Source organism: Colossoma macropomum, unplaced genomic scaffold (genome assembly GCF_904425465.1).
Source record: "Colossoma macropomum unplaced genomic scaffold, Colossoma_macropomum, whole genome shotgun sequence".
Classification (NCBI taxonomy): Eukaryota; Metazoa; Chordata; class Actinopteri; order Characiformes; family Serrasalmidae; genus Colossoma; species Colossoma macropomum.
In genome coordinates this window covers 1,018,096-1,043,648 of record NW_023495386.1, presented here as the reverse complement: position 1 = coordinate 1,043,648, position 25,553 = coordinate 1,018,096, and the positions used below count along the sequence as shown (strand labels likewise).

Here is a 25,553-nt window from a genome sequence, read left to right as displayed (position 1 = left end):
ACAGGAGTGTGTGGAACTCCTGCGAGCCAGTACAGCAACCAAGACCCCAACGCGTTATGGCAGCCCCCCTAGGAATATTAGGACTTCGTTCTCGAAATATATATAACGCGAGAAAATATTTTTTTCAGATCTACTGTTTTTATTTTTATTAACTGTGGCCCTAGAATGCCGTCTTAAGAGACAGAGAAGCTTTAGCTAAAGTTAATTCAGTTTGGTTATGTGTTAGAAAAGGCTAATTCATTCCTTAGACTACATACCTCACGCTACATGGCATTTCTGACTGACCAAAATGTGTCGCGAAATTACAATATTTGTTCTTTTCTAACTGACTCTCATTTCTGCGTGACTTTATAAATTAGTGAACTATCAATATATTAGCAAACCAAAAGAGTAAAATGCTAGGGGTTTACTACAACAACATCTTAAAAGAAGTTAGCTATAGCTAGTGCCACTTAACTATTTATATGTGTCGTCGTCGGTAAATCAGCTGATTAAGCATTACTAGCTTTATAATTTTCTGAATTAGGTCTCCTAAAGGCTCACCATCACCTAACGTTAGTCGGCTAGCTAGCTTAGCTATTCGCTAAATTAGCATGTTAGCTATGTGAGCATTTTACTTGTATGAAAAAAGCAATTGCCATTCCAGTTTTGTCAAAAATCTAAACGCTGAAATGCAAGAGAGAAAAAAGATACTAAAAGTTTTTTGTAGCTTTATCGGAAATGCGGTAGTATGGTAGCTAAGATTTAGATTGATGATTGTTTCACCAAATCCAAGCCATAGTGACAGCTTGGATTTATTTGCATATAACGTGAGTTTTGCTCTGACCGAAGAGAACCAAATTGTAGCCAACCACACGAGGAAAAAAACGATAACTAAGTTAACAGACGAATTTAACTCCAGTCATCCATTAATGTATTAGAAGGCATGCGCTTGACATAGTGTAACATAGGGTTACAAATCAAACAGGCATTACAAAAAAACCCCAATAATACTTTATTTGAATCCGTGTCAAATATTGATTAGTTTCATTTATAGATACAGTAATCAGTAATGGCTTGTGATTTGCATACACAATGAATATGGATTTTGCTAGTAAAAAATTACAATTTATAACTTAATATTTATTTTCTTTATCAAATGAGATGTTTGTAAAGCCACGCAGCACGTGTTTAAAGCAAAATGAGAAAATGTAACGTTTTTATTTTTTTTACATTTTAATGAGTAAAAGACATATTTCCTAAAACAACATGACTAGTGACAATTCAAAAATAAATGAAAAACATTCAGTTGATGATTCACAAAGACGGAAAGTAACTTTTATACTCTTTTTTCATAATTGAGAAGCCTGTCTGTGATATTTATATGCCTCTCTCCTGAACTCATGTAAGCCCTAGTCTCTCCCCACACGGGGGCGCCTGTTGACCGCGGAGTGAAGCCCCCCTCTCGGCGTCATAGCTCCGTTTCTGTAAAATGAGAAGTGGGTTGGTCTTTTAATATGTCGAGGGTGTATGTATTTGTGTGCGTGTCTGTGCCCGTACCGCAGCCTGTGCGTGTGTATGTGTGGGCGCGGGCACAGCGCACGTCTGTGGCAGGATGTGGAGATACAGAAACGTTACCGTACACGGCCGGAGCGAGTCGCCATGCTGGAGCTGCAGAGCAGCTGTGTAGGTCACTTGCTGAGACGTGGCGAACGAGCGAACGAACGAACGAACGAACGAGCGAGCGGGCGGGCGGGCAGCGGTAGGACCATGGCAGTCGAAAGTTTATGAGGACAGTGTGTTTATTCGTAGGTAGAAAAAGCGCTCCATATAAGTCAAGGTCAGGCGGGGAGGCTGCGCAGTTTCCCCCCTCAACACAAAGTGATTCAATCATCCGCAATCTCAGGAAGTCCAGGAACTTTGCAGCCGGAACGAGTGGAAGTATTTTTGCTAGTCTGTCTACCAAGGTGGTGTTCAGTTCATGTGACCTGCTTTGTGTGCTCTTTTAGGCTGCTCTCTCTTTCCTTCTTGGGGAACTTTAATCGAACTCTTAGGAAATGAGTGCGTCCAAAAATGGAGTGGAGCCCAAACCGGGTACAGCGCCCAAAACGAACGGACTGGACTCGGTTCCTAAACCAGCAACCCCTAAACCGGACCCACTCTCAGAGCTGGAAACGGACAGCGAGTCTCAGTCCTCGGTAGAAGACGCCAAGCACACGGGGATTAAATTCGTCAAGACGTTCCTGTTGGTGTTTCCTATTTATGTGCTGGGCTATCTCGAGTTCAGCTTCAGCTGGATCCTCATCGGCCTCGCCGTGCTGTTCTGGCTCAAACGGAACCAAAGTACGAGGTTTCCGAGAGTGAACAGAGCTCTGGCCTTCTTCGAGCACGAAGAGAGATTCGTGCGACAGAGTTTGCCAACTTCAGAGCTGCCACCGTGGGTGAGTGTTGACGCTGTTTACGCGCTGCTGCCAGTCGGTTCAACAACGTTGCATAATGTATTCAGTGACTCGTTAGTGTAAGTGGGCTCTCAGCTGGTCATTTTGTCATTGTGAGGATGAACTGTGAACTTTAACCCTGGCGTAAGCTGTGACCCTTAACCTACATTCAGCAATAACGTAGTCTCACGTCTCGGAGGTGATTTTGGCAAAAGTGGTAAAGACTGGAATAAAGTCTGAAGTGTATGCGTGAAGAAATTCGTCATAAGGTCAAATAAATAGTTTCTTAAGTTCATTAGCTAGGTGTTCAACATGGCAGCAGTTTTGCACCAGCGCAAAATTGTCTGAAACACTGTAAAACTATAAGAGAAATGACAAAATACGCGTGAGAGGCACAGAGGTTGTCAGTATACAGTCGGTAGAAGCTTTTGGAAAAGGTTTTTCAATCCTGAGGCAATTTCAGCCCGTCTGCATTTTTGTGTTTTGCTTCCTAACACACATGAGCCAGGCATTCTGCAGTACTTGATTAGCTGGCTGAGGTGTGTTTAGTTCTTAACCACAAAACAGGAGCATTATTAAACTTTGAATCAGGGCTTACCAACCCCCTTGGTAGTGTTCTGTCAGCATGCAGAATTTGTCTAACCTAACTCACCTGGCACTGTATGTTAGATATTCATTCACCAGATGTGAGTGAGGTTTGTACAAGCAGAAAAACTCCTTATGTATTATTGGAAAATGATCTCTTAGATGGTTCTGTTTAGCTCTATGAGAATTTTCACAGATCACATGTGATCATCCAGCCTGATGAGCAGGCATCTCAACCTGGTGAAGGGTGACTAGAACTGTCTGTCTTAATTAGGGTGTTTTAGAGCTAAATTATGTGTAGTGTTTTACCTAATATAAGTAATCAGCAAGCTCAAAATATATATCTGAAACAGGTCCTGTTAGGAAAAAAATATCAAAATGAGCTCCTGAATATATAATAACTACACATTATGCTGTAGATTTAGAACAAATACACTGTTACTTATGATACCAATCCTTTATAGCAGATAACCGTTATCCCTACACCAACTTCATAACTCGAAACAGAATCAGTGCTCAAATAATATTAATAATAATAATAATAATAATAATAATATTTGTTATCGCTAGAATGCTTAAAAGAATTACAGTTATAATGTGCAGAAAGTGCATTAAATAGTGGAAAAAATTAGCGGGGGGCTAGACTCTGTGTTCGCCTGCTGTGTGTGTTAATCGCAGCCAACAGTGGACTGCAGTAAGTAGAGTAGGTCACTGTTGGACTCCAGTGACCTGAGACCAGCGAAACAGAACCGCTCTGTATTCTGTAGTAATGAATCATGAACCTTTTACAGATTTTTTTTTTTTCACATCACAGTGAAAAGTGTTGGCAAATAAGCATTTATCTATCTAATGCTAATGTATGATACAGGAAATGTGCATTAACTCCATTCATCTCAGTGGTATTGATTGCCACATGATGTCCTGCTCCGAACAAAGCATTTTTGTCAGTTTCCTGTCTGACAGGATATTGGGAGAGTTTGCTGATATGTGCATTAGCTAACTTTTGGATTTGAATGGATTCATGTAGTGATGATTTTAATATAAACCTGAAATCTAACTAATTTATTTTGCCCTGTTAGTTTGCCCATCACATTAAACTAGATGTTTAGAATGGCAAATATAGCTAACTTATTTGCTATCCAAAATGACCAGTCTTCTGAGTGGTAGTAATAGTAATAAATTAAAAATATCTAAATCTATGCGTACAGTTTTGCCCTAGAATGCCCTGCATGTACACTACATGGACAAAGGTATTGGGACACACCTGTTTATAAATGAACTCAGGTGTTTCAATCAGTCATAGGTGAATAAAATCAAGCACCTAGCTATGCAGCCTGCCTTTACAAACATTTGTGAAAGAATGTGTCATTCTAAAATGGGTCATTTTAAAGATTGTGGTATGGTAATAGGACGCCACCGTTGCAACAAGTCAGCGAAATTGCGAAATTTCTTCCCTTCTGGATATTCCATGATAAACTGTAAGTGGTATTATTGATAAGGGGAAGTGTTCAGGAATCACAGCAACTCAGCCATGAAGTGTCAGACCACATAAAGTTGCAGAATGGGGTCGCGAGTGCTGAGACTGATAGTGCACAAAAGTCCTCAACGCTCTGCTAACTCAATAACTACATTAACATCAGCACAAAAACTGTCCATGAAACGGGAGCTTCATGCCATGGGTTTCCATGGCTGAGCAGCTGCATTTAAGCCTTACATCACCAAGCACAATACCAAGGTGGGTGACGTAAAGCACGCCGCCACTGGACTCTGGAGCAGTGGAAACGTGTTCTGTGGAGTGATGAATCACGCTTTTCTATCTGGCAGTCTGATGAACAAGTCTGGGTTTGTGTCTGACCTCACAAATGCTCTTCTGGATAAATGGGCAAAAATTCTCACAGACACACTCCAAAATCTTGGAGAAAGCTTCCCAAGAAAATGGAAGCTGTTATAGCTGCAAAGGGGGGACCAACTTCACAACAGTATCTATGGATTTAGAATGGGATGTCATAAAAGCTCCTGTGCGTGTCCCAATATTTTTGTCCATATATTGTATCTCTCTGCCCTGCACGTGTATTTAAAAATATGTTTTAGGCCAAAATCCTCTCTCAGAACTGTCATAAAATGTCTCTAGCATCAGGCAACATATCCATGACCATTACCTGTAACAGCCTTCTGTGAGGTAGTGTTTAGAGGCATTAAATGCTTCAGATACCTAGTTCTTATCACCATTACTGGGAACAATTCTGACTTGGCAAGTTTCTCAAGAACGGCTTCTCAATTTCACATCGAACCACTCTGAATGATTTTGTTTACATTTTAAGAATTATGCATACATTTTGAAAAAATAGGTGTAATTCCCATTTAATACATGAACTCACTCTGAAATAGAATGAAAATGCAAAAAACATAAATGCTATTTGATTCACATAGATTTGAACTGACTTTAACTGTCAGTAAACTACAGCAAGTTATAAACTTCAGCAAGTTTTGTGGCTCTAGCTTGAGGTTGGTGGCTACAGGTTCTGTGTGATGTTCAAATGCTGTCAAGCCAGTGCTTAAACGTGTCCACAGTTGTGGTGTATTGAAGTTGTTTGTTAAGTAATTATGAATGTCTTTTACTGCATAATGTCAGATATGCTAAAGCTAAAGGTAATAGTAAATAAAGCTAAAGCTATTGCATGCACATCATGATGTCACCCAGTCAGGTGCTTGCACTGAGAACGGCTAAGGAAGTGTTACTATGGCGCTTTCCATAGCTTTCCTCTGGAGACCTGCCATGGTGTGAGCAAAAGACAGCACATGTGTCAGCTCCACATGGTAGTTAAAAAAGTTTTTGGTACATATTTTGCAGTTTTGTAAAATTCCTGATCTAGGATCAGTATACCTTTTTACAGAGTACATGCAGATGGAGCTGTTCTTAGTTTGCTTCTGTTAATGAGAAGTGTTGTATCTAAAGGACTGGTTGACAGACTGAACAGACCTGTCAGCAGGAAGATTTCACATTTGAATAGTCGATTTGTGAAGGAGCACTATTGAACTCCCAATGAGACTGATGTGAATATGTAAATATCCCCATGAGACATTAGCACAACTTACAAATGAAGTCTTCAGATATAATGTGGCATAGTGTAGACATAGTTATCAAATCTTACAGTTTAATGCAATTCAGACTGTGTTTTAGGGCTGTCATAAAAAATGAAATCTTCTTGATGAATTGGCCATAATTAGGTGACACTTTAGATGGTGATAATGCATATTTAAACGTTTCCTACTGATCTGAATATTTTTGATTTAATGAAAGGATATGAATGGTTTGTTGTTGTTGTTGTTGTTTTTGTTGTTTTAGTTAAGTCAAGTTAAAAAAAAACCCTAATTGCTCAGTTAATTGACAAAATATTTTGTAGATTAACCGAGGGTAATCTGCTATCCAACAGTAACAGGAAGTCACTTCTTACCTCTTATCTCTCACGACATCCTCTGTGGGTGTGTGCGCGCTCGCATAAGAGTGCGCGTGACAAAGTTGTTGGTTAAAGTGTGAGGTATAATTTGGGTCAGTGATAGGGCTAGTTATTGTCAGCAAGTTCTCAATATGCATGTCACAATACAAGAATCATGGTGCAATACAGTGGCGAAATACATTTTTGGTTTTTGTTTACATTAAAATGTGTTATAAAAATGACTACTAAACAATAAATAAATAAGGTTGGTGAAGAATGATCACATTTTTGTATTAACACCTAAAAAACTTAAGTTTAAAAAATGCAAGAACAATTAATGTACTATACAACAGATAGTTCTGGCCACACAAGCTGATTGGTTGAGAAGCGTTCTAACCATGCTGTTATTTCGCCATAACAGCACGTTTTTTTTTCACAAACATTATATCACTCCGATGAGACACCGTTGCTAAGCAGCGACTTTGACAGCTGTAGGAGATGCCCAAACCATTTGAACGTTTTTACTTGTTACTAAAATGGATACTTTTGAGAATACATTTGACCTACAGCTGATTTGGTCAGACGGTGAAGATGAGACTACACTAAAACTACACTACACTAGACTACACTAAGCTTTTCAGTCGGCAGCTGTGACAGAACACCCAAGCAACCTGGAATTAGCCAGAAATGAACCGAATACCATTGGCCAAACAAAATGGGCTGTAAGATGTTTTACAGACTGGCTGGAACAAAACAACATTAGTATTGATCTAGCAAAAAATTAACAACACTGGGCTAAACTTGATATTGCGGCCGTTTTATGGCTCAGTCAGTACTTCAAAAGGCGAGGCTTACAGCAGACTGTGTAGCGAGGGTGCAGAGTTCGTTACTCTGACAAGCTGCTTGTTAAGGAACTATAATTTGGCGGAAGGAATTGCTAACATTAAATCATATTAAATGCCACGTTCATGGCCCAATTAATTTATTTCTTACTTTATTTATTTAACTGTATAAAAGCAATAGAACACTTGAGGTTGTGTCACGAATAACACACTCCCTCTCGTGTTCTATTGCTTAAATAATGCCAGGGAAGCTTCTAAGGACTTTATTATAGGTGTGGTTCACTCTGTTAGTCAGAGAACAGAGACATAGAAGAGTGAACCTCCCACATTTTTAATCACAGATGCAAAAAGGCACACATACACGTATGGTGGCTGTAAAACTATCAGTGAACAATTAAATGTTCACTAACGCATGTCACAGACCACATACAGCACAGCAACATAATCCTTCTGTTAACAGTGCTACAACACAAAGTAGTACTGCTAACGGCTAAGCGCTAATCACAGCAGGCTGCAAACTGATAACTCACTACATCTGTGGACTAAAACTCATCTGTGAAAGTGATACTACCTTGAGTACATGATAAACAAGGATTTTGGCAAAATATCTAGTGGTGATTTTTCTGATTAATATAACGATATTGAATAAATAGTGATTATTTTCTATAAACTGTGGTCAGTGTTTTTTGAAGACCTTCCTGTCCACATTTTCTGCTTTGTGATTTGAACACTGAACATAATGTGCCAGACAACTAGATAGTTGTGGTTGTGTTGTCATTGGCACACCACATGGGTGTTTGATTGCTTTAGATTGGGTGATGTAATGTTCTGGCAGCTCACAAGATCCATGTTATTATATTTCCCCGCTTAAAAGTTGTTAAGATAATGTTGTCACAGAGAAGAAGGTGATATAAAAAGAGAGAGAGAGAGAGAGAGAGAGAGAGAAGTGTGTGAGGATAGAATGAGGTTTGTGGGAATAATTTGTATGATGTCAGTGGGGTGTTCCCCTTGAGTATTTCTTCAGAAAGAGTCTGAAAATAGTGTCTTTCTCTCTCTCTCACACACCCCTCTCTCTCACCCCTCTCTCTCACCCCCCCTCTCTGACCCTGTTTTGTCCTTGGTCCTTCTGCTTCTTCTCCGGATCAGATGTCCTGTAGAAATGGATTAAAAAACACAGCTAGTTGTATTAATTCTCCTTGCAGAGTGTGACTTGAGCTCACAGAATACAGTTTGACACTGAAGGTTTTTAATGAGTCAGACTGTAATTATTGTGATCGTGCCCAGACCAGCAGAGCAACAACTGCCTCCATGCGTTCCAGTGCTATCTATTCAGCGGCTTTGAATTCGGCTTGGTTGTAAGTCATCCTGCAGCTTTCCAGTCAAACCAGTCAATTGTGGAATTTGGTACTGTGTACTTCAACATTCAATAGCAGCCAGTTGTTGTGTTCTGCGGGAGCATTCCTTTTATCAAGGACAACGTATACATACACATTAGTCTAATGGGTCATATTCCAGCAAAGCTGGTTAGAGTTGGCAGCTCACATGGTTATTCAGGGGTCGTTAGGGGTCAATCTTGAATTAAGTGTGTTACTGTACATAATTTTTGGGTATTAGTGTAATAGACTGTAAGAAACAGAATATTTTGTGATAGCATTTGGAGGGGAAAAGCCTTGCATTCCTTGGTAGTTCCACTGCAGGGAGGTAGTTAGTTTACTGATATTGTGATAAGCCATGAGTTCAGCTGTGTGAGAGACATTCCATGTTGAATCACTTGTGCTCCACATTGTTATGTCAGAAAGTAGAAAGCTTATCAACAAAAACTCAACAAAAAATCTTTTTTGACAACAATAATAGCATAACCATGCCTCAGATGTTAAAGACTCTTAGTTCAGCAATCACAGGAATAAAAAGACATCATTAGAAATCTCATAATAACAACTCAGAACAAGTCAGGGGTCAAAATCAAACCTGTCCTGAGAACAAGTATGACCTATAAATCTGACATTTATCTTATTCCGTGTGATTTTGGTAAGTTCATAAAAGGATATATGCTTTTGCCTTGTAATGGACAATAATATTAAAAGTTAATTGCTGGGCATGTTTCAGGATTTCTCAGTGAGATATAACCTCAATACCGGTATAGCTACTGATACTGGTGTCACAGATTAGTATTGATTATTAGTTTTAGCGGATTGATAGAGAACAAGCATTGTGTTCGTAAAATACCCCTAAAATTGAGAAGACAGAGAATAGTCCCTGCTGCTGTGCTCATTTGGTGTAATTTCAAGAGAAGGAATCACAAAACGGTCCAGTTGAAACAAAGTTTGTAGGGTCCGGTTTGTAGGACATTTCATTACACTGTTATCTCCTTAAATGAAATGGGAATGGGATTTTGGATTGGTTAAGTTGTCTACCAGTTTTGACCTTTGAACACCATATATTTTGTATTTTTCTCTGATAGTGATGTACGTCGTATGTAACTATACAAACCCTGCCAATATCATTGGACAACTCCTCCTCTCCTTCTCTGCCCTGATTGTGACATCTGCCCATTTGGACACCTGGATGAATGACCTTATTTTTTATTAAGCGTACCAGCCTTAGTTTATAAGTCAGTCAGGGCTACCAACACTGGATACTTAAACACTACCAATAATCACTTGAGATTATTGACCTAGCTATAGAACAAACTAGTCCTGGATCTGATCTCAACCAGCTGCACAGGTTTACCTTAAGTATGGAACACTGTGTGTGCCTTACAAGTCTTCAGGAGCTAGCTGTAGTGTTAAGTAATTTAGGCGGGGAAATGCCCCCTAAAGGAAAATGTACAATGTACCATGTCAAAGGCTAAAACCCTGTGTTTTTAACTTTGTGGAGTGTTTAACATCAGCCCATTAATCTTAACACAGGGCTTCTGTGCCCTCTCTGTTAGTGTGTGTACTCAGGAAACAGCAGGACTGTGAGTCATAGGGTTTACTCCCACAGGAGAACGTCCCAAAAACGAAAGCTTGAATAGAGCGAAGGAGGAGGGGAAAGAAAGGAATTTTCCATTTCGTTTGTCTTGCATGAGAGTCTGAGAATGTCTCTGTTTACAAATGGAGAGTGTGTATGATTTTTAAAAACTGTAGATAAACTGTGTAAGCTATTAAAGTATGCATTTGATTATGAACCAAACACTTCTTTAAAAGCAGGTAGTACATTGTTGTTGTTGCTGTTGTTGTTGTTGTTGTTCCTTAATCTCCATAATTCCAGCTAAATGTTGATGAACTTGCCAGTTATCAGCCATATTCCAGCAGTTACTACCTAACATAAGCCAAGGAATGATATTGACTAACCACTTTATTGGCTAGCCTGTAAATATGTGTGTATAATATATGTGTCTTGAAGTAAGTAAGAATCAGAATCACTTTATTTTGTGAAGTATGTTAAACATATGAGGAATTTGTCTTGGTGAATGAACACATCTGTGGCATATGACATACTCAACAGAATAAGACTTTAATAAGAGAATAAGTCAGTAGCTATGAAAAAAAATGTGTATATATAGAATGAAGAGTAAGACAATGGCTATACAAGAATCCAAGCGAAAAAACTAAGAGACAAATATATACCTATAAAGCATTGTGGGATAGAGGGCTTATATGCTAAGGGAGCTGGTTTCAGTTTAAGTTTAGTAAGCGTAAGCATACTCTGTAAAATATCTATAAAGTCAGAGCTACTACTCCTAAATAATCACTGGAGTTACAAAAAAGCTGTGTAATAGATAATAGAGAAAAAGAAGACTTGAATGGGTCAATTATGGATGAGCTGAAATGATTCAAAGTGTGAAAATGGAAGAGTTCTGCATGACATCACAAGGTTGTAATGTAGTGTTGAATGGCTCCTTTATGTTTTGCTGGAGTAGAATTGTGTAGAACCCCAGGCTCATTGTGGTTGCAACAGGAAATATCACCTTTGAGATACTTTAAATGTGCAGTGAAAGTACTGATAATACATTTTTCCTGAAAAAAAGCAAATGGTAAAAATGACTTGCATGTAGTATTGATATTGCCAAAGGTTTCAGTATGCAAATAAGCCATTTGATCAATCATTGAAATATTTATTGGTGCTGTGTACAACATCAGATGTTCTGAATAATTTTTGATGAATCAAGGGATACAACAATAGTTTTGTCCAAAATGATGCAGGCCAGTCTTTAGCCTATTTGCCTCACAGTGTTCCAGTTATATTGCGAAACATTGCAATCACAATTTGTACCAGTATAGTTGTAATTTAGTATTTTGTCCATGTTGTGCAGCCCTAGCTAGTACTATTTTATTTAAGTTACTCCCTACAGTAACATAAAATAGCTTTCTCTGTCAGAGAGAAAGAGAGACAGAGGGAGACAGATGCAGGGGACAGATTATTTTAGCCTTGTGGGCTGATGCACTGTGCTCTGTAGTCCTGTCAGAGTTATGTAACATTCATCATCAGAAAGACAATGATTCAGCAAAAACCTTTGTTTGCTTTATTGGTAAGGTCACTTTCTAAAATAGTACTCTGTCTCTGCCTGTGTTTGGAATATACAGTACAGAATTAATAGTCATGTATGTAAATTGGACTAACATGAATGGTTATGTGTTCTTTTGTTTCAGGTCCACTTTCCAGATGTGGAGAGAGTGGAATGGCTCAATAAGGTGTGTTTTATGTGTGTACCTATGAAGATAATAAAGGCTTAAAAGAACAAATATTATCCATGTTTCTGCTGGTCTGATATAAATAGATTTGAAACTGGATCTGTGGCCAGTCTGCTGCAGAATGTCCCTAGGTACCCTGGTAATTCCAGCAGGAACAAAGATTTGACACAAACACATGCAAACAGGTCAGCTTTTGCTGTGTAGCACAAACTAGACTCAAACCAGGGCGTGTACTTGTGCCATACTTCATTTCTGAAAAGCGCATTGAATTCAGTAGTCTGATCTGGAAGTGTCTTTTTTTTTTCTGTTAGATAAATGCACAGATGAGTGTATGTTGAGCCTTACTGACTCTCTCTCTCTCTCTCTCTCTCTCTCTCTTTCTTTCTTTCTCTCACTCTCACTCTCTCTCTCTCTCTCTCTCTCTCTCTCTCTCTCTCTCTCTATTTCTGTGTTTCTCATATTCAGACAGTGCAGCAGATGTGGCCGTATATTTGCCAATTTGTGGATAAACTCTTCCGCGAGACCATCGAGCCAGCCGTCAAAGGAGCGAACTCGCACCTCAGCTCCTTCTGCTTCTCCAAGATCGACATGGGGGACAAGGTCCACACACATACACACATGCGTGAAAAAACCCCACAAGCTAGACAACCAGTCATAATAAAACTTTGGTCCTGGTCGGTCAGTGGCAGGATTTCCATTCATGTTTGACAAATTTTGGTGAATTTCCAAAAAGCCAAAGATACTTTCACATGGTTGAGACAAGATTCTTCTCACTGTGGAGTGATTCAAACCTTTATTAGCTCTCAGGTGAGCAGTTTTGTAACTCTGTCAATTGTACATGGCTGTAGTGCTAATAGTTCAGAGCAGTCAGTGGCCTATTATTTCCACTTCATCGCCGCCACCCGAACGCCTGGGAACATCAGTGCAGAGGTAGCGTTGATGATTTTCGTCTGGTGCCATTTTTGTCATTACATGGAAAAGTTCCCATCATGGAAAGTTTCCCTCACTGTTTTTCACATTTTCTTCTTTATTGTTGAACCAAATTCACCACTTAATCGTAGTTTAAAAACCTTTTTTGTGATATTTAGTTGATATTTAAGTTTATTTTATCTGCCTTTTGAAAATTGGTATGAAAGAGGCAATTGGGGAAAAACCCAGAAGTGTCACATTTTGGTAATTCCCATACTGAGACACACATGCTACATCTGGCAATTAACAGATGAGTTGAACCAAGTGGGTTTGATTAGTCTGCTTTTAAACTAACTAAACAGATACGAGACTCTGAAAGCTGAAGCCTCTGGAAAAAACTCGATACTTGATTAAATGTGAAAATGATCGGTAGATGTTTACCAGTGTAATGAATAGTGACGGCCCCTAGTGAGTTCTCTTACTGCTCTACAGCATGGTAAACTGTCTTAAGTTTTGGACTGTATCATTCCACAGCATTACTGTTCCAGAGGTATGTTGCAGTTATGCAGTCACATTTGTTTGATGATGCAAACAAGAAAAAGTCAGCAAATGTGTGTTGGAGAAGGTTGTTCCTATGCGAAGACGGCTCAAAGGGTTGTAAACAAAAACACTTTAAAAACAAAAAATGTTAGTACATTCAGCTTCATACCTAGCATATAGACATGCTGTCTCTTCTCGTCTGCATAGTCTAGTAAAAATTTGTGACTTTGTCTTTGGTTGTTAACTGTTTGCAGCTGTTAAAAATGCAAGCCTTAATTTGGCCAAATTGCTTATTTTAGCCACCTTACTTGTTAACTGTGTTAGTACTTTTTGTTTACTTTTTTTGGTTGTACTGTCAAATACTGCATGCATGCTCACAGAAATGTCTATAGTTGCAAAATTATGTGTAGGGTTAAGCAAAGTTACGTTTTCCACAAGAGTGAAAATATAAGCAATAAAACAGTCATTCTGTGAGCGTACGTCCTAAAAAAAGTTGTAATAAGCTACTTACCTAACAATTCAACATTAGTCAGTGCTGCTCAAAATATTATAGTACCAAGGTAGACATTTTTTGTTTTAATAAACCCCATGATGTCTCAGTGAATGCATTTAGTGCTTTCCTTTATTTACATTTATTTGCCTCAATCCAACACACCCAGTTGTTGCAGCATAATATGACTGTGAAATCTAATGACTGAGGGAAATGATTGCCATCAGCTTAAAAAATCTCAAGTAATTGTGATTATGTAATTATTGTGACAGCCCTAGTTGAAAGCATTAGATGCTCTTTCTGTTTACATATTTTCTATGTCAAGATGCGCAACACACAAACGCACAAGAAATGCAAATGCAAGATGCACAAACAAATTAGGAGCACAGTGTTTATCTGTTGCAGTACTTATGTACTGATGCTAATCATCCTAAATATTTCTCTCTCTCTCTCTTTTTCTCTCTCTCTCTCTCTCTCTCTCTCTCTCTCTCTCTCTCTCTCTCTCTCTCTCTCTCTTTCTCTTTCTCTCTCTAGCCTTTGCGAGTAAACGGAGTGAAGGTGTACACAGAGAATGTAGACAAACGACAGATTATAATGGATCTACAAATAAGGTGATGCTCATGAATGTGACTGTTTTACTGTACTTTTTTTAAAATAAGAATTCAAAACCCTTCACCTGGCTGTTACTATCATGAAACATCATATGTGAGCCGATTTTGGAATGGCTGCAAAGCTATTCCTTATTTATTTGTTTGTTTGTTTGTTTGTTTGTTTGTTAATTATTCACAAAGGGCCAGTGTGGCTACAGGCTTTGACTCCAGTCAAGCAGAATCACACCTGATTCCATTCGTTTAATCTGCTGGTCTCAGTCATCAAACGATTGATTGAAGGGTTGGTGCAGCCACCCTGGTCCTTTGCGAATAATCATGAGCATGTGTTCAGTTTTGTTCATGTATTTATTTGTGTTTGTGTAGCTTTATTGGAAACACAGAGATCAACGTGGAAATTAAGAAATACTACTGCAAAGCTGGCATCAAGAGCATACAGGTAAGAAATCTCATGCTGCAGCGAGATGTGTGTATATGTAAATGTGTGTGTGTGACTGAAGTGCTGCAGTAAAGCAGGCAGTAGAGAGCTCTCTGCTTTTTTAACTGTTTGTTTTATGATTTCATAAGAGTGCACACTAGTAATTGTCTGAATGACTCTGCAGATTGGTGGCCTCTGTTGTCTATGTGTGTACGTGTGGAGGGTGTGTGTGTGTGTGTGTGTCTGTGTGAGATTTTAGTATTGATCAGGTTGTTTCAACAGTTAAGTGCTCAGAGGTTAAAGTTCTTCCATAAGTGAGCTAATGTTGGTTGTGTAGAATTTGAACAGACAGAACAGACACGGGTCTCTGTGCACAAGTAGGTCTGGCTAACAAGCAGTCTGGCTAGTGGGTTTAATAGACTGTTCAAATTTCCCAAACCCTATCTGTATAATCGCTGTTCTTCTGTGTGTATGTGTAATAGGTCAACTTGTAATGAAAGAGATTCTTTGCATTTTAGTTTATAAATAAACAATCAAACGATAAGCAGTATAAATAATCTAAATATAAGTAAACAAAGGTGCGAATCCTAAACACAAACCGACCTCTATCGCTTTAAGCTGTAAAATCAAAGTTCGTGTTTGTGTAATAAAGGACAGTTGGATTTTGTGAGCAATAACATTCCTGTTCTTAGTCAGATGTGTGTGTATATATGTGTATATAGTATAGAAAAAAAATTCCTTATAATCAAAAATTAATTCTCTGTGGTTTGATGTGAAAAGCTGCTTTCTATAGAATAACAATTTAGACATTTTAGAATTGTGCACAATGATGATGATGATAGGAACCAGATGTCCGAAGAGTTAATGTCTCTAAAAGGTACATTACAGAAAGTTATTATATTAAATCTTAATGAATACATTGACTGTTGCTAAGACATTGTTTTACAATTGTTTTGAGAGATGCTTTTACCCTGAAATGCATTTTTTTTATTCATTTATGGTCTGAGAGATACATGTAAGGTGTTATAAGGCAAAATAGTCCCAAATGATTATTAAGTCAGGTTTGCCATTATTTTGCTATTATCAACATTGTATATAAAAACTCACGTGATGTATGGGTTCACTGGTCCTTTTTAGATAGCCAAAAAATGACTATATTTGTGGTGTGAACATTGTGATACCTGATTCTTATCACTGTATCACTGTAAAGAACATATGTTTCTAACCTTCTGTACAATTTGCCATTTAACATCACAACTTAAGGGCTTTCTTTGCATCACAACAACTAAATTATCAGTTGACTTCCCCTTTAAGGGTTCCAGTCATTTTGGTGTTGTAAAACAAACTGACGTGTAATGTGCATATTCTGAGGCAACTGTTGTAATCAGAAAGTAGTGGCCTATAGCATGAAGAAGTCTGACACAACTAGTAGAGATTTGTACATGTAAAAATTTGAATTTATTCTGTTTTTTTTAGCTACATGGAGTGCTGAGAGTCATCATGGAGCCACTACTAGGAGACATGCCTCTGATTGGAGCACTTTCTGTTTTCTTCCTCAAAAAACCTGTAAGCCATGTGCATACATATATACACATGCATACCTATATACAAACAAAGACCCTCCCAGTCTTCTTAATGGCATCCTTTTTTTTTGCTGGCTTTGCATTTTAAATCATTGTATACAATTTTCCCTTTATCTCAAACATAGTCAATCGTCCAAGACATTTTGGTGTTTAAAGTTTACCTCTTTGGTCTTGCACTGGAGCGAGGCTAAAACTGTGTAAATGTGATTTATTTATTTTTTCCCTTTCAGTTATTTTAGTAACTATAACAGCCATCATCTGATCATTGATAAACAAAAAAATCATTATCATCTATCCAAAAGCAAGTTTCAGTTCCAAATGTATTTGTCAGTCAATGCATTCAAACATCGCATTACTAGGAGACATGCCTCTGATTGGAGCGCTTTCGATTTTCTTTCCTCTAAAAACCTTTTGCCATCTTAACAATGTGTGTGCCATTTGCACACACATGTACAAACCAACACCCTCCCAGACTTCTTAATGGCAGCCTTTTTCCTGGTGGCTTCACATTATTTGCATTTAAAAGCATAAACCACCAATGCTGAGAATAATTCTACACACATACAGACCTCTACTGCAAGCATATCTTTAGGATCAAGCTGTCTGATGCCAGCATAACTGAATAACTTCTCATAGCAGTATTTTATGGCTTTTAGTATAACTTCAGCAAGTACACAGGCATAAACCCTTAAATTCTTCTCCAGCTTAGTCATGAAGCAAGTGTGATGGAGCAGAGGAAATAGTGCATGATGCAGTATTGTGATTTAAAGCTTCATATCGTGTGAAATTTTGATCTAAACCTGAATATAGTCTGAAAACATTTTACCAGAGTTTGACCCAATCCACAGCACTTTTGAATCTAAACTAGACCCGAGTAACAAACATTCTGTCCAGATTCGACCCATGCTCTACCACACTGCAACAAATTATATCTTGGCAATTTAAATGATCTTCTGTTTGGTCGATATATCAATTTTCTCATCTTGAGGCCGTTGTAACCTTATTGTAAGATTACTGTAAGATTATCTTACTATATTGTCAGATAATTTGGCTTGTTTCAAGCATATTTCTTACAACAAGCAAAATTATCTACCAATGTGGTGAGATAATTTGACTTACTAAAATTGCTTAAACAAATAAAAATGTCTAGAACTAAGTCAAATACTCTTATAATGAGTTTATAATGATCTCAAAATGAGAATATTACATTTCTTGACCTGATTTAAGATAATTTCACAAGATACAATTATTTTGCAGTGCACCACCAACCAGAGGCTAAACAAAGCTCCACATTCTTCATTCATCGACAAGTAGTCAAAGTAGTGGTTCACTGAAATAGCAAATGTACACAGTTATTCCCCTTATACCAAATGTGCTCAGTCGGCCAAGACTTTGGTATTCAAAGTTTGCGTCTTTAGTTTTGCACTGGAGGCTAAAGTTGTTTAAATGTGATTTATCGGTAAACTATTTCTTTGTTAGTTTAGTGACAATAACAGCCATTATCTGATCAATAAACAAAAACAAAATAAAGGGCAAGATTTGTTGAAGGTTGGGCATGAAATATGAACCTGGAAAAATATTTGAGAAATGATGACTGAACTTAATGTGCATAGTTGAGTCTCATCAGGTTTGGGTAGATTTTAACCTTTGCTGTGGATCTAGGATCCGAGTTTGACAGCCCTAGTTTAGGGTGTATGTCAGGGTGACTCCTGGGTGTGTTATTGTCTGGAGTGACAGGAATGAGGAGTACACAGTAAAATTACTGCATTAAATTACACACTGGTACGCCTTGATTTATCACACATGCCTGCAGTCAAATTCTTTATATTAGCATTCATCATTTGTGCTGTGACCTCACACTATGTTTCTGACTCTAAGGGCTACAACCACACACCTCATTGTTAATTTAGCAGGTTCCAACCATCATGAGTTCTGGATTCTGTATAGTTTCATTCTTGACCTGAGGAAAGCTAGTCTGACTTGTGGCATACACCACAAGCAAAGAAGTGAAGTAGGCGGCAGGCCTAAATCCCACCTCATTCCATCATTATTTAATTCTCTGGAAGAAAAAGACTGAATTGTTTTTCAGTCCCACTTCTCATGCCTACATATCGTTTTGGCACGTTACGGACCCATCCTACACACTCAATAATTGAATAGCAACAACAGTACAATGGCAGTAAATAACGATATGCAGCAAAAACAGTGATTTTTTTTTTTCCATAACTTGTAACCCTTACAAGTCACAGTTAATGCTGCTGAACAAAAGAATGGTTAATTTTATATTACTTATTTCTCATTTGTAGCTCATTAAAACAACCATATAAACATCTTTGGAAATGCAGATTCTGTAGTTTCAGTTAACATTTTTGCCATGCTTTACTTCCTTTATCATGTTAATACTTGACATCACTTAAAGCTAAAATGCAGACTGGAAATTCAATGGAAATTTAATTCATTGTGTAACTCACTGTGTAACTAAATATGTAATCATGTAACTTTGAATAATCTGGCAAAATAAATGTAATAACTCTCAAATGTAAAGGTTAAATGTACTAATTATGTGATTTATTCTTAGTCTCAGTGCTGGGCACCCCTTGCACTGCCCATGTTCAAGCACACGCAAGACAGAGCTTATGAAGGACTTTATAATAGTTAAATCAAGCACATAAGAGCAGGACACACACATGAGCAGTGCAGGAGGTCTCCAGTACTGGGATTTGGAACCTGTGTATCGTTAAAGCCCCTGTCTATTACTCTTCATGATTTATCTTCTAATTAGCAATAGCAATAGTTTATGTGATGTTTGGCAGAAAAAGAATGGTGTTGCTTTTTTCTCTTAAGAGATTTTAAAATGTATTGTTTTCTGCCAGTTCGATTTCAGTTGGGCAAGACTAAATTTGGCATAGATGATGTCAGTTTTGCCAAAATACTAGAGTTAGCAATATATAAACATCAGCTCCTATTGTTCCTCTCCCTCACATAAATTACGATTATACTCAAGTCATTTCCAGCACCCTAAGTGAGGAAGAGCACCAAAAATTACTGCTGTCACCCGATGAATAGCAGCCGTAACTGAACAAAAATATCTAATTAATTCATATGTATTTCTTGATTATAACCCTAATAAATATCTTCATTGTTAAAACAAAAACGTTAACATTTGAAACTATGTAGACAGGAGCTTTAATTGTTCTTTGGCCTGGGTGTTGAGCTTTATCTAAACTCCAGGCTGGATACTCGTGCCCTGCATTGGTAAAATTTTTCCCCACCTCATCACGCCTAATCCAGCAATTGAAGGGCTTAATAATTACCTGATAAGCTGGATCAGGTGTGTCACGGCAGGGAATACTTGAAACTGGGCAGGACTGAAGATGAACGTTGATAATTGCTTCAGTCACAATGACGACAGCTGAGCTGTCTTGCACTGCTGTAAACAGTAGGGAAAAAAGATTTAGATTGATTGCACCTGTTTTATTGTTGTTGTTTACTTTGCCACAAGATACAAGTCTTTCTGTTAATTTAGCTTAATTCTGTTTGTTAAATGATGGTATGTATCCTTGTGAAAACACATTTTTAAGAGTAAGTTTTGACATTTATCGTCAGTAGCTCTGAATCGTTTATTATAGAATGGATAGTTTCGGTTTTGAAACTCAGCATGTTTCCAAGCATTATAAAATACTCTTTATAGACTCTGTACATCTAAGCACACACATAACTTACATATTAATGTGCAGCACTTTCAACAATTTTTACATTTTGTTGCAGTAAAACACTAAAGACTGTGTTTTTTCACACTGTCACAGTGATTACCACTCAGTAAACCACAGTAATGTATGGATGGCTTATTGCTCTGAATCATCACAAAACAAGACATACATAAAACCCACAAGCTCGGTTAAACCACAATACAGCATAGTTCAGAAAGTTCGTTGGATACTATCCCGGTTATTGTCACCAAATTAATGTTATAAATCTATCCTAAAATCTATCATTTGTGACTTTTCTGCCCATATGACTTTTGCTTACATGTTTTGGTTGTAAAATATACCAGTGTAAACGCTAAGTGAACCGAAATTAAACTGCAAAAATATATATGTTTCTGCTTTGGTCTGGACCAAAGGAGCTGAACTACAAATGTAAACACACCCTAAGACAATCTTCAGCTAAGACTGTACTGTTTTCAAGTATCTGCGCCCTGGTCGAAGTTCATTTTCTTATTTGTGCTCTCTGGGGCCATTCCATAATAGCATTCCCTCTGTGCGGTCTCTGTGGAAACAGCTCGACCGTTACGAGCATGTCCATGTTTGGTGAAGAATGCCTGTGATGTATTTTTTCTGTGTTCTGTGTCTATGTATTTGTTTCATCCCTGTCCTGAGGGTAGGGCGGATACTTGCTATTTAACACAATGATAAGGATGAGGCAGTACAGTGTGTGTGTGTGTGTGTGTGTGTGTGTGTGTGTGTGTGTGTGTGTGTGTGTGTGTTTGTGTGAAAGAGAGAGAGAAATGCAATGCTGGGCTTCAAGAAGCACAGAGTTATTGTCAAACACAAAGTCTTGGAGCCAGTGCTGGTTTATGTTGTGCTAATCCATTCAGTCCCACCAGGATCTCATGGCCATTTTTGTGACTGTTATGGACTACAATGCTTAATTTTTCTGTACTTTCTTAGAATTTGTGGTAATATTTGCATGTTGTTTTTGGGCCAGTGGAGGTTGCCATAAAGCTGTAGAAATTTGTGAAAGTCTTTGGTATTTCTTTTACCTGTTTTGAATGTAGCAGAGTTAATACGGAGAAACAAAATAGAAAACAAGGGTGCTTTTACATTTTGCAGTTTGGTTCCTTTGGTTCAGACCAAAGCAGAAGATAATGCATTGTTTCATTTCAGCTCTGGTTCACTTTGTGTTCACAGTGGCAAAATTGACAAACCAAAATATGTAAACAAATGTTGTGTGGACAAAATAGTCCCAAATGAAATATAACACTGTTTTGAAATTTAGAAAAAAAGGTTAATTGTGAACAAAATAAGCGCTAGTAAATATTTAGCAAAGTTGAGAAAAAGTAGTAAAAAATGTGCTCTCATTTTTTCTTGGTAGACCATACAGCAGTGATGTCTGACTGTGAACTAGTCTGAACACAGCATCTGATGTTCCTTCAAAGCAGTGAAAAATTATCCATTAAAGTGCCCAGAAAGTCAAATTAAACTTTTACAATGGAAAAGTATGAGTCATTCCTTCCTTTTAATATGTAGTCCACTACATTGGTGCTGGTGTACAAAACACTTTCCATCCTGCTTTTATGTAAAACATTCAGAAAGTGGTTTGCCTTGTCTTTGAACAGAAATATTTGTTGCCAAATGTGATCACCACCACATTATCTATGGCTTCCTGGATAATACAGCACAAAAGCTGTATTCTTACAGTAATTGTAAAAGCTTTTGTACACTTTTAATGTTTATTGCAGAAATAACACAGTGATTGGACAAAATTGCAAGTTACAAGCACAACCAGTAATATGGCCTGTTTGCACCTTGCATTAACATGTGTTTTTAGTGTTTTTGATCACATTTAGATTTCATTTGACTCCATGAAAAGCCAGGTGTAAGCATTACCAGGACATATTGTGTTCAGATTACAGTCTGATTACAAGCTTGTCCACTTGTATCGTAATGAGCAAAAGAGGAAACCAAAGTAAAAGGGAAATGGCGTGTGTGTTAACATGATTTTACAGACAAAGTGTACTATGATCTTATCTGGTCACACTGGCATTTTAATGGAAAGTGTAAATAGAATCTGACCAAAGTTTATCCTGATACAATCCAGACACAAACATATGTTAATGCAAGATATAACTTTGGGTAGTTGTCTTTGTTCAATTGAATATACAACCCCAATTCCTAAAAAAGTTAGGACAGTATGTGAAATGCTGATAAAGAGAGAAGACAGTGATTAGTAAATTCTGTTTGACCAGTATTAAAATGAAAATGGTACAAAAACACTTATGTTTTACTGTTAACTTATGCTTTATTGTTCTTGTAATTATATGCTCAGTCCAAATTTGATGCTTGCAATACATTCCAAAAAAGTTTACAGGAGCATGTTTGTCACTGTTTTATGTCACATTTTCCTTTTCATCAGCTAATCTTGTTTGAAAGCATAATAGGAAAAAAAAATTGTCAGCTGCATAACTATAGAGGTCCTTCATTATTGTATTTTCCACACGTTTTCAGTCAGAGACAGGTCTGGACTGCTTGCATGCCAGTCTAGCACCAGCACTCTCTGATTATGCTGTTGTAACATGCATAGAATGTTTCTTGGTGCTGTCATGTTGAAATCAGGATGGACGTCCTTGAAAAAGACGTTATCCAGAAGGCAGCATACACTCACGAAGCACTTTATTAGGAACACTATACTAATACTGGGTAGGGCTTCCCTTTGTTCTCAGAACAGCCTCAATTCTTTGTGGCCTGGATGCCACAAGATGTTAGAAACATTCTTTTGAGATTCTGGTCCATGTTGACATGATTGCATTAAGCAGTTCCTGCAGATTTTTCAGGTGCACCTTCATGCTGCGAATCTCCCGTTCTGCCACATCCCCAAGATGTTCTATTGTATTCATGCCTGCTGGAATAGCCACTAAAGAACATTGAACTCATTGTCATGTTCATGAAATCAGTTTCAGACAACTTTTGCCCTGTGACATGGTGCATTATCATGCTGAAATGGTGCTGTGCCTCAGCAAAAATTTAGATTCATCTGACCAGGCTACGTTTTTCCAGTCTTCAACTGTCCGGTTTTGGTGAGTCTGTGCCCACATGTTCAACCTTAATAGTGCTTTCACAAATCCCCAGGTTATTACCCGCTAAGCACCCCACCCATATGCTGGTAACAATCTGGATGGTCTTTTTCTTCTGTGGCACAGGGAACAGGGTGTCCATTATTTCCATAAGCAAACTGAAAGGTTGACTACTCAGACCACAATACACATTTTCACTTGCATAAGTGTGTTTCAGATAAGCTTGAACTCGTATGTGGAACGTAATTTTTAAACTGTTAGATTTTTTGCTCATGCATTTTTGGCGAAGTGGTGAGCCTCGACCCATCCTTGCTCGTAAAGGACTAGGCCTTTCTTGGATGCATCTTTTTCACCCAAGCATGATTGCATCACCCCTTTAAGATGTTTTTGAACATTTTGCAACGTTCCTTGTCTTAATTCGCTCCTATGCCAACTTTTTTTGGAACAAGCTATAGGCAGTGTCCATATATTCACAAAAACGGTGAAGCTGATAGATAAATGATTAAACATCTTGTCCTTGTACTGTCCAAATACAGATCTAAGTTGATTTGTAAATCACTTTCTGTTTCTAATTGCATTTTATGGACTATCACAACTTTTTTGGAATGGGGTTTGTAGAATTTGTATGTTATAGCTGTAAGTTTGTGTGTGCCTGCATGTAGTTCTGCCTTGGTGAGAGCTCTGTGACCTATTTTTGTGTGCAGAGGTGTGGCAGTGTTTTATGTCCCTTGACTTGAGAAATTCAGGAAATGCGCAGATACACTCTCACACAGGTCTGTTTGTTTTGTTGCACACCATGCTGACTTGCCCCACAGTTTAGCTCTGAAGGGTGTGTTTCAGAAGGGTTCCTCTGTTGGACAACTTGATTACTTCAATTTATTGCACTTTAGAAAGCTCTGGGGTAATAATTGTGATTTTCCAAGAGCTGATGTCTGATTATACATGACTGAACAACATTCACCGGATAATGACAATTTTTGTTTGTGAATAATGGAACCGTAATCTTGACTGCATAAATGTAGGCTTGTTAAGCTTTTTACTTGACTTCTTAGCTAATATTTCTTGCTGAATTTTCAAACATTCTCTCAAATGCATGATGCTTTATTTCTTTCACTGAAGTTGACTGTTTTAATACTAGACAACTAAGTTATTGGGTAAAATGTTATTAGGCAATAGCAAAATAGTCTAGTGACTAATGCCAGAGCACTGCACCTTTTGTTCTTTTAATAATAGCATTCATATAGCCCCTTTCCTACATTAAAATGAAGCTCAGCATGCTTAACTAAGAGGAAGACAGAAAAAATAAAGACAAATAAAAACCAGCATAAGAGAAGAATGAGAAAATAGGGAAAATAAATGTAATAAAAAATGAAGGAAAAATAAAAATGTAATTAAAGTTCTAGTATGAAGGGTAAAATTATAAAGAAATAGCAGGGAGGTAAAGAATCGGAACAAAACCATGTAGCTCTGTTTTATTTCTGTATTTATTTATTTACATAATTTAAAAAATGCCAGCTGACCCTCAATTTCTTCAAATTTCATGATTAGTGGAGCAATAGAAATTACTTGGAGAAAAAATCTTCATCCATAAACTTGCATTTAAAGTTAAGAAAGTAAGATTTTTTATGTAAAAAGATATGTTTTATGGCGCTTTTTAAAACTGACGATCGTGTATGTTTTGTAAGAGGAAGCTCCACAATTTGCGAGCATACTTCACTACTGCTTTTGTGTTCCTTTCACCATAACTGTTTTTTTTTCTGAGTCATTTATAGTATGTTTCATATTATTAGTTTATTAAATCCTGGTATTTCTTACTCTAAACACTTTTGGCATGAATAATGCAGTCTGTACACACAATGAGTCTGAATTTCCCTTAGCAGCTGCACTGTCTCCAAAACAGCCTACAACACAGCCTGGAGACCTGTGCACTACTTTTCCAGACATGGAAAACACATGGGAAAATGAGATTACTCAAAAAGCCTTAGAACTCTCAGATGCTCATGGAAAATCAAAAGGCCATTCAATCATATAATCTCTTTTATTTCTTACAGTAGATTCCTCTGAAAATAATAAAGTAGTTGCTGGTGATAAAAATACCTCTTTTCTCCCAGAGGATGCTTTGTTGTTGTCACAGTATTGCCAGCCTCAAACCTCGGTGTTCACTGCTGCTACACTGGGCAGACCTATATAAATCTCAGAGAGCTTTGACTGTATTCCATCTGCAGCTTGCTAGTGGACCACCTTTAAGGTACACC

At 37.7% G+C, this 25,553-nt stretch overlaps 1 protein-coding gene across 2 annotated transcripts in view; it reads left to right on the top strand.

Moving 5' to 3' along the window:
• The first annotated feature begins 1,521 nt into the window (after window positions 1-1,521).
• esyt2a (extended synaptotagmin-like protein 2a) overlaps window positions 1,522-25,553 on the top strand; it is a 49,359-nt gene continuing 25,327 nt past the window's right edge. For both annotated transcript variants that reach the window (XM_036562424.1, XM_036562423.1), the window contains exons 1-6: window positions 1,522-2,420; window positions 11,916-11,957; window positions 12,423-12,557; window positions 14,431-14,507; window positions 14,871-14,943; window positions 16,399-16,488. In XM_036562424.1, coding sequence (XP_036418317.1) covers window positions 2,037-2,420; window positions 11,916-11,957; window positions 12,423-12,557; window positions 14,431-14,507; window positions 14,871-14,943; window positions 16,399-16,488 — 801 coding nt within the window. In that variant the 5' untranslated portion in view covers window positions 1,522-2,036. The remainder of the gene's footprint in view (window positions 2,421-11,915; window positions 11,958-12,422; window positions 12,558-14,430; window positions 14,508-14,870; window positions 14,944-16,398; window positions 16,489-25,553) is intronic.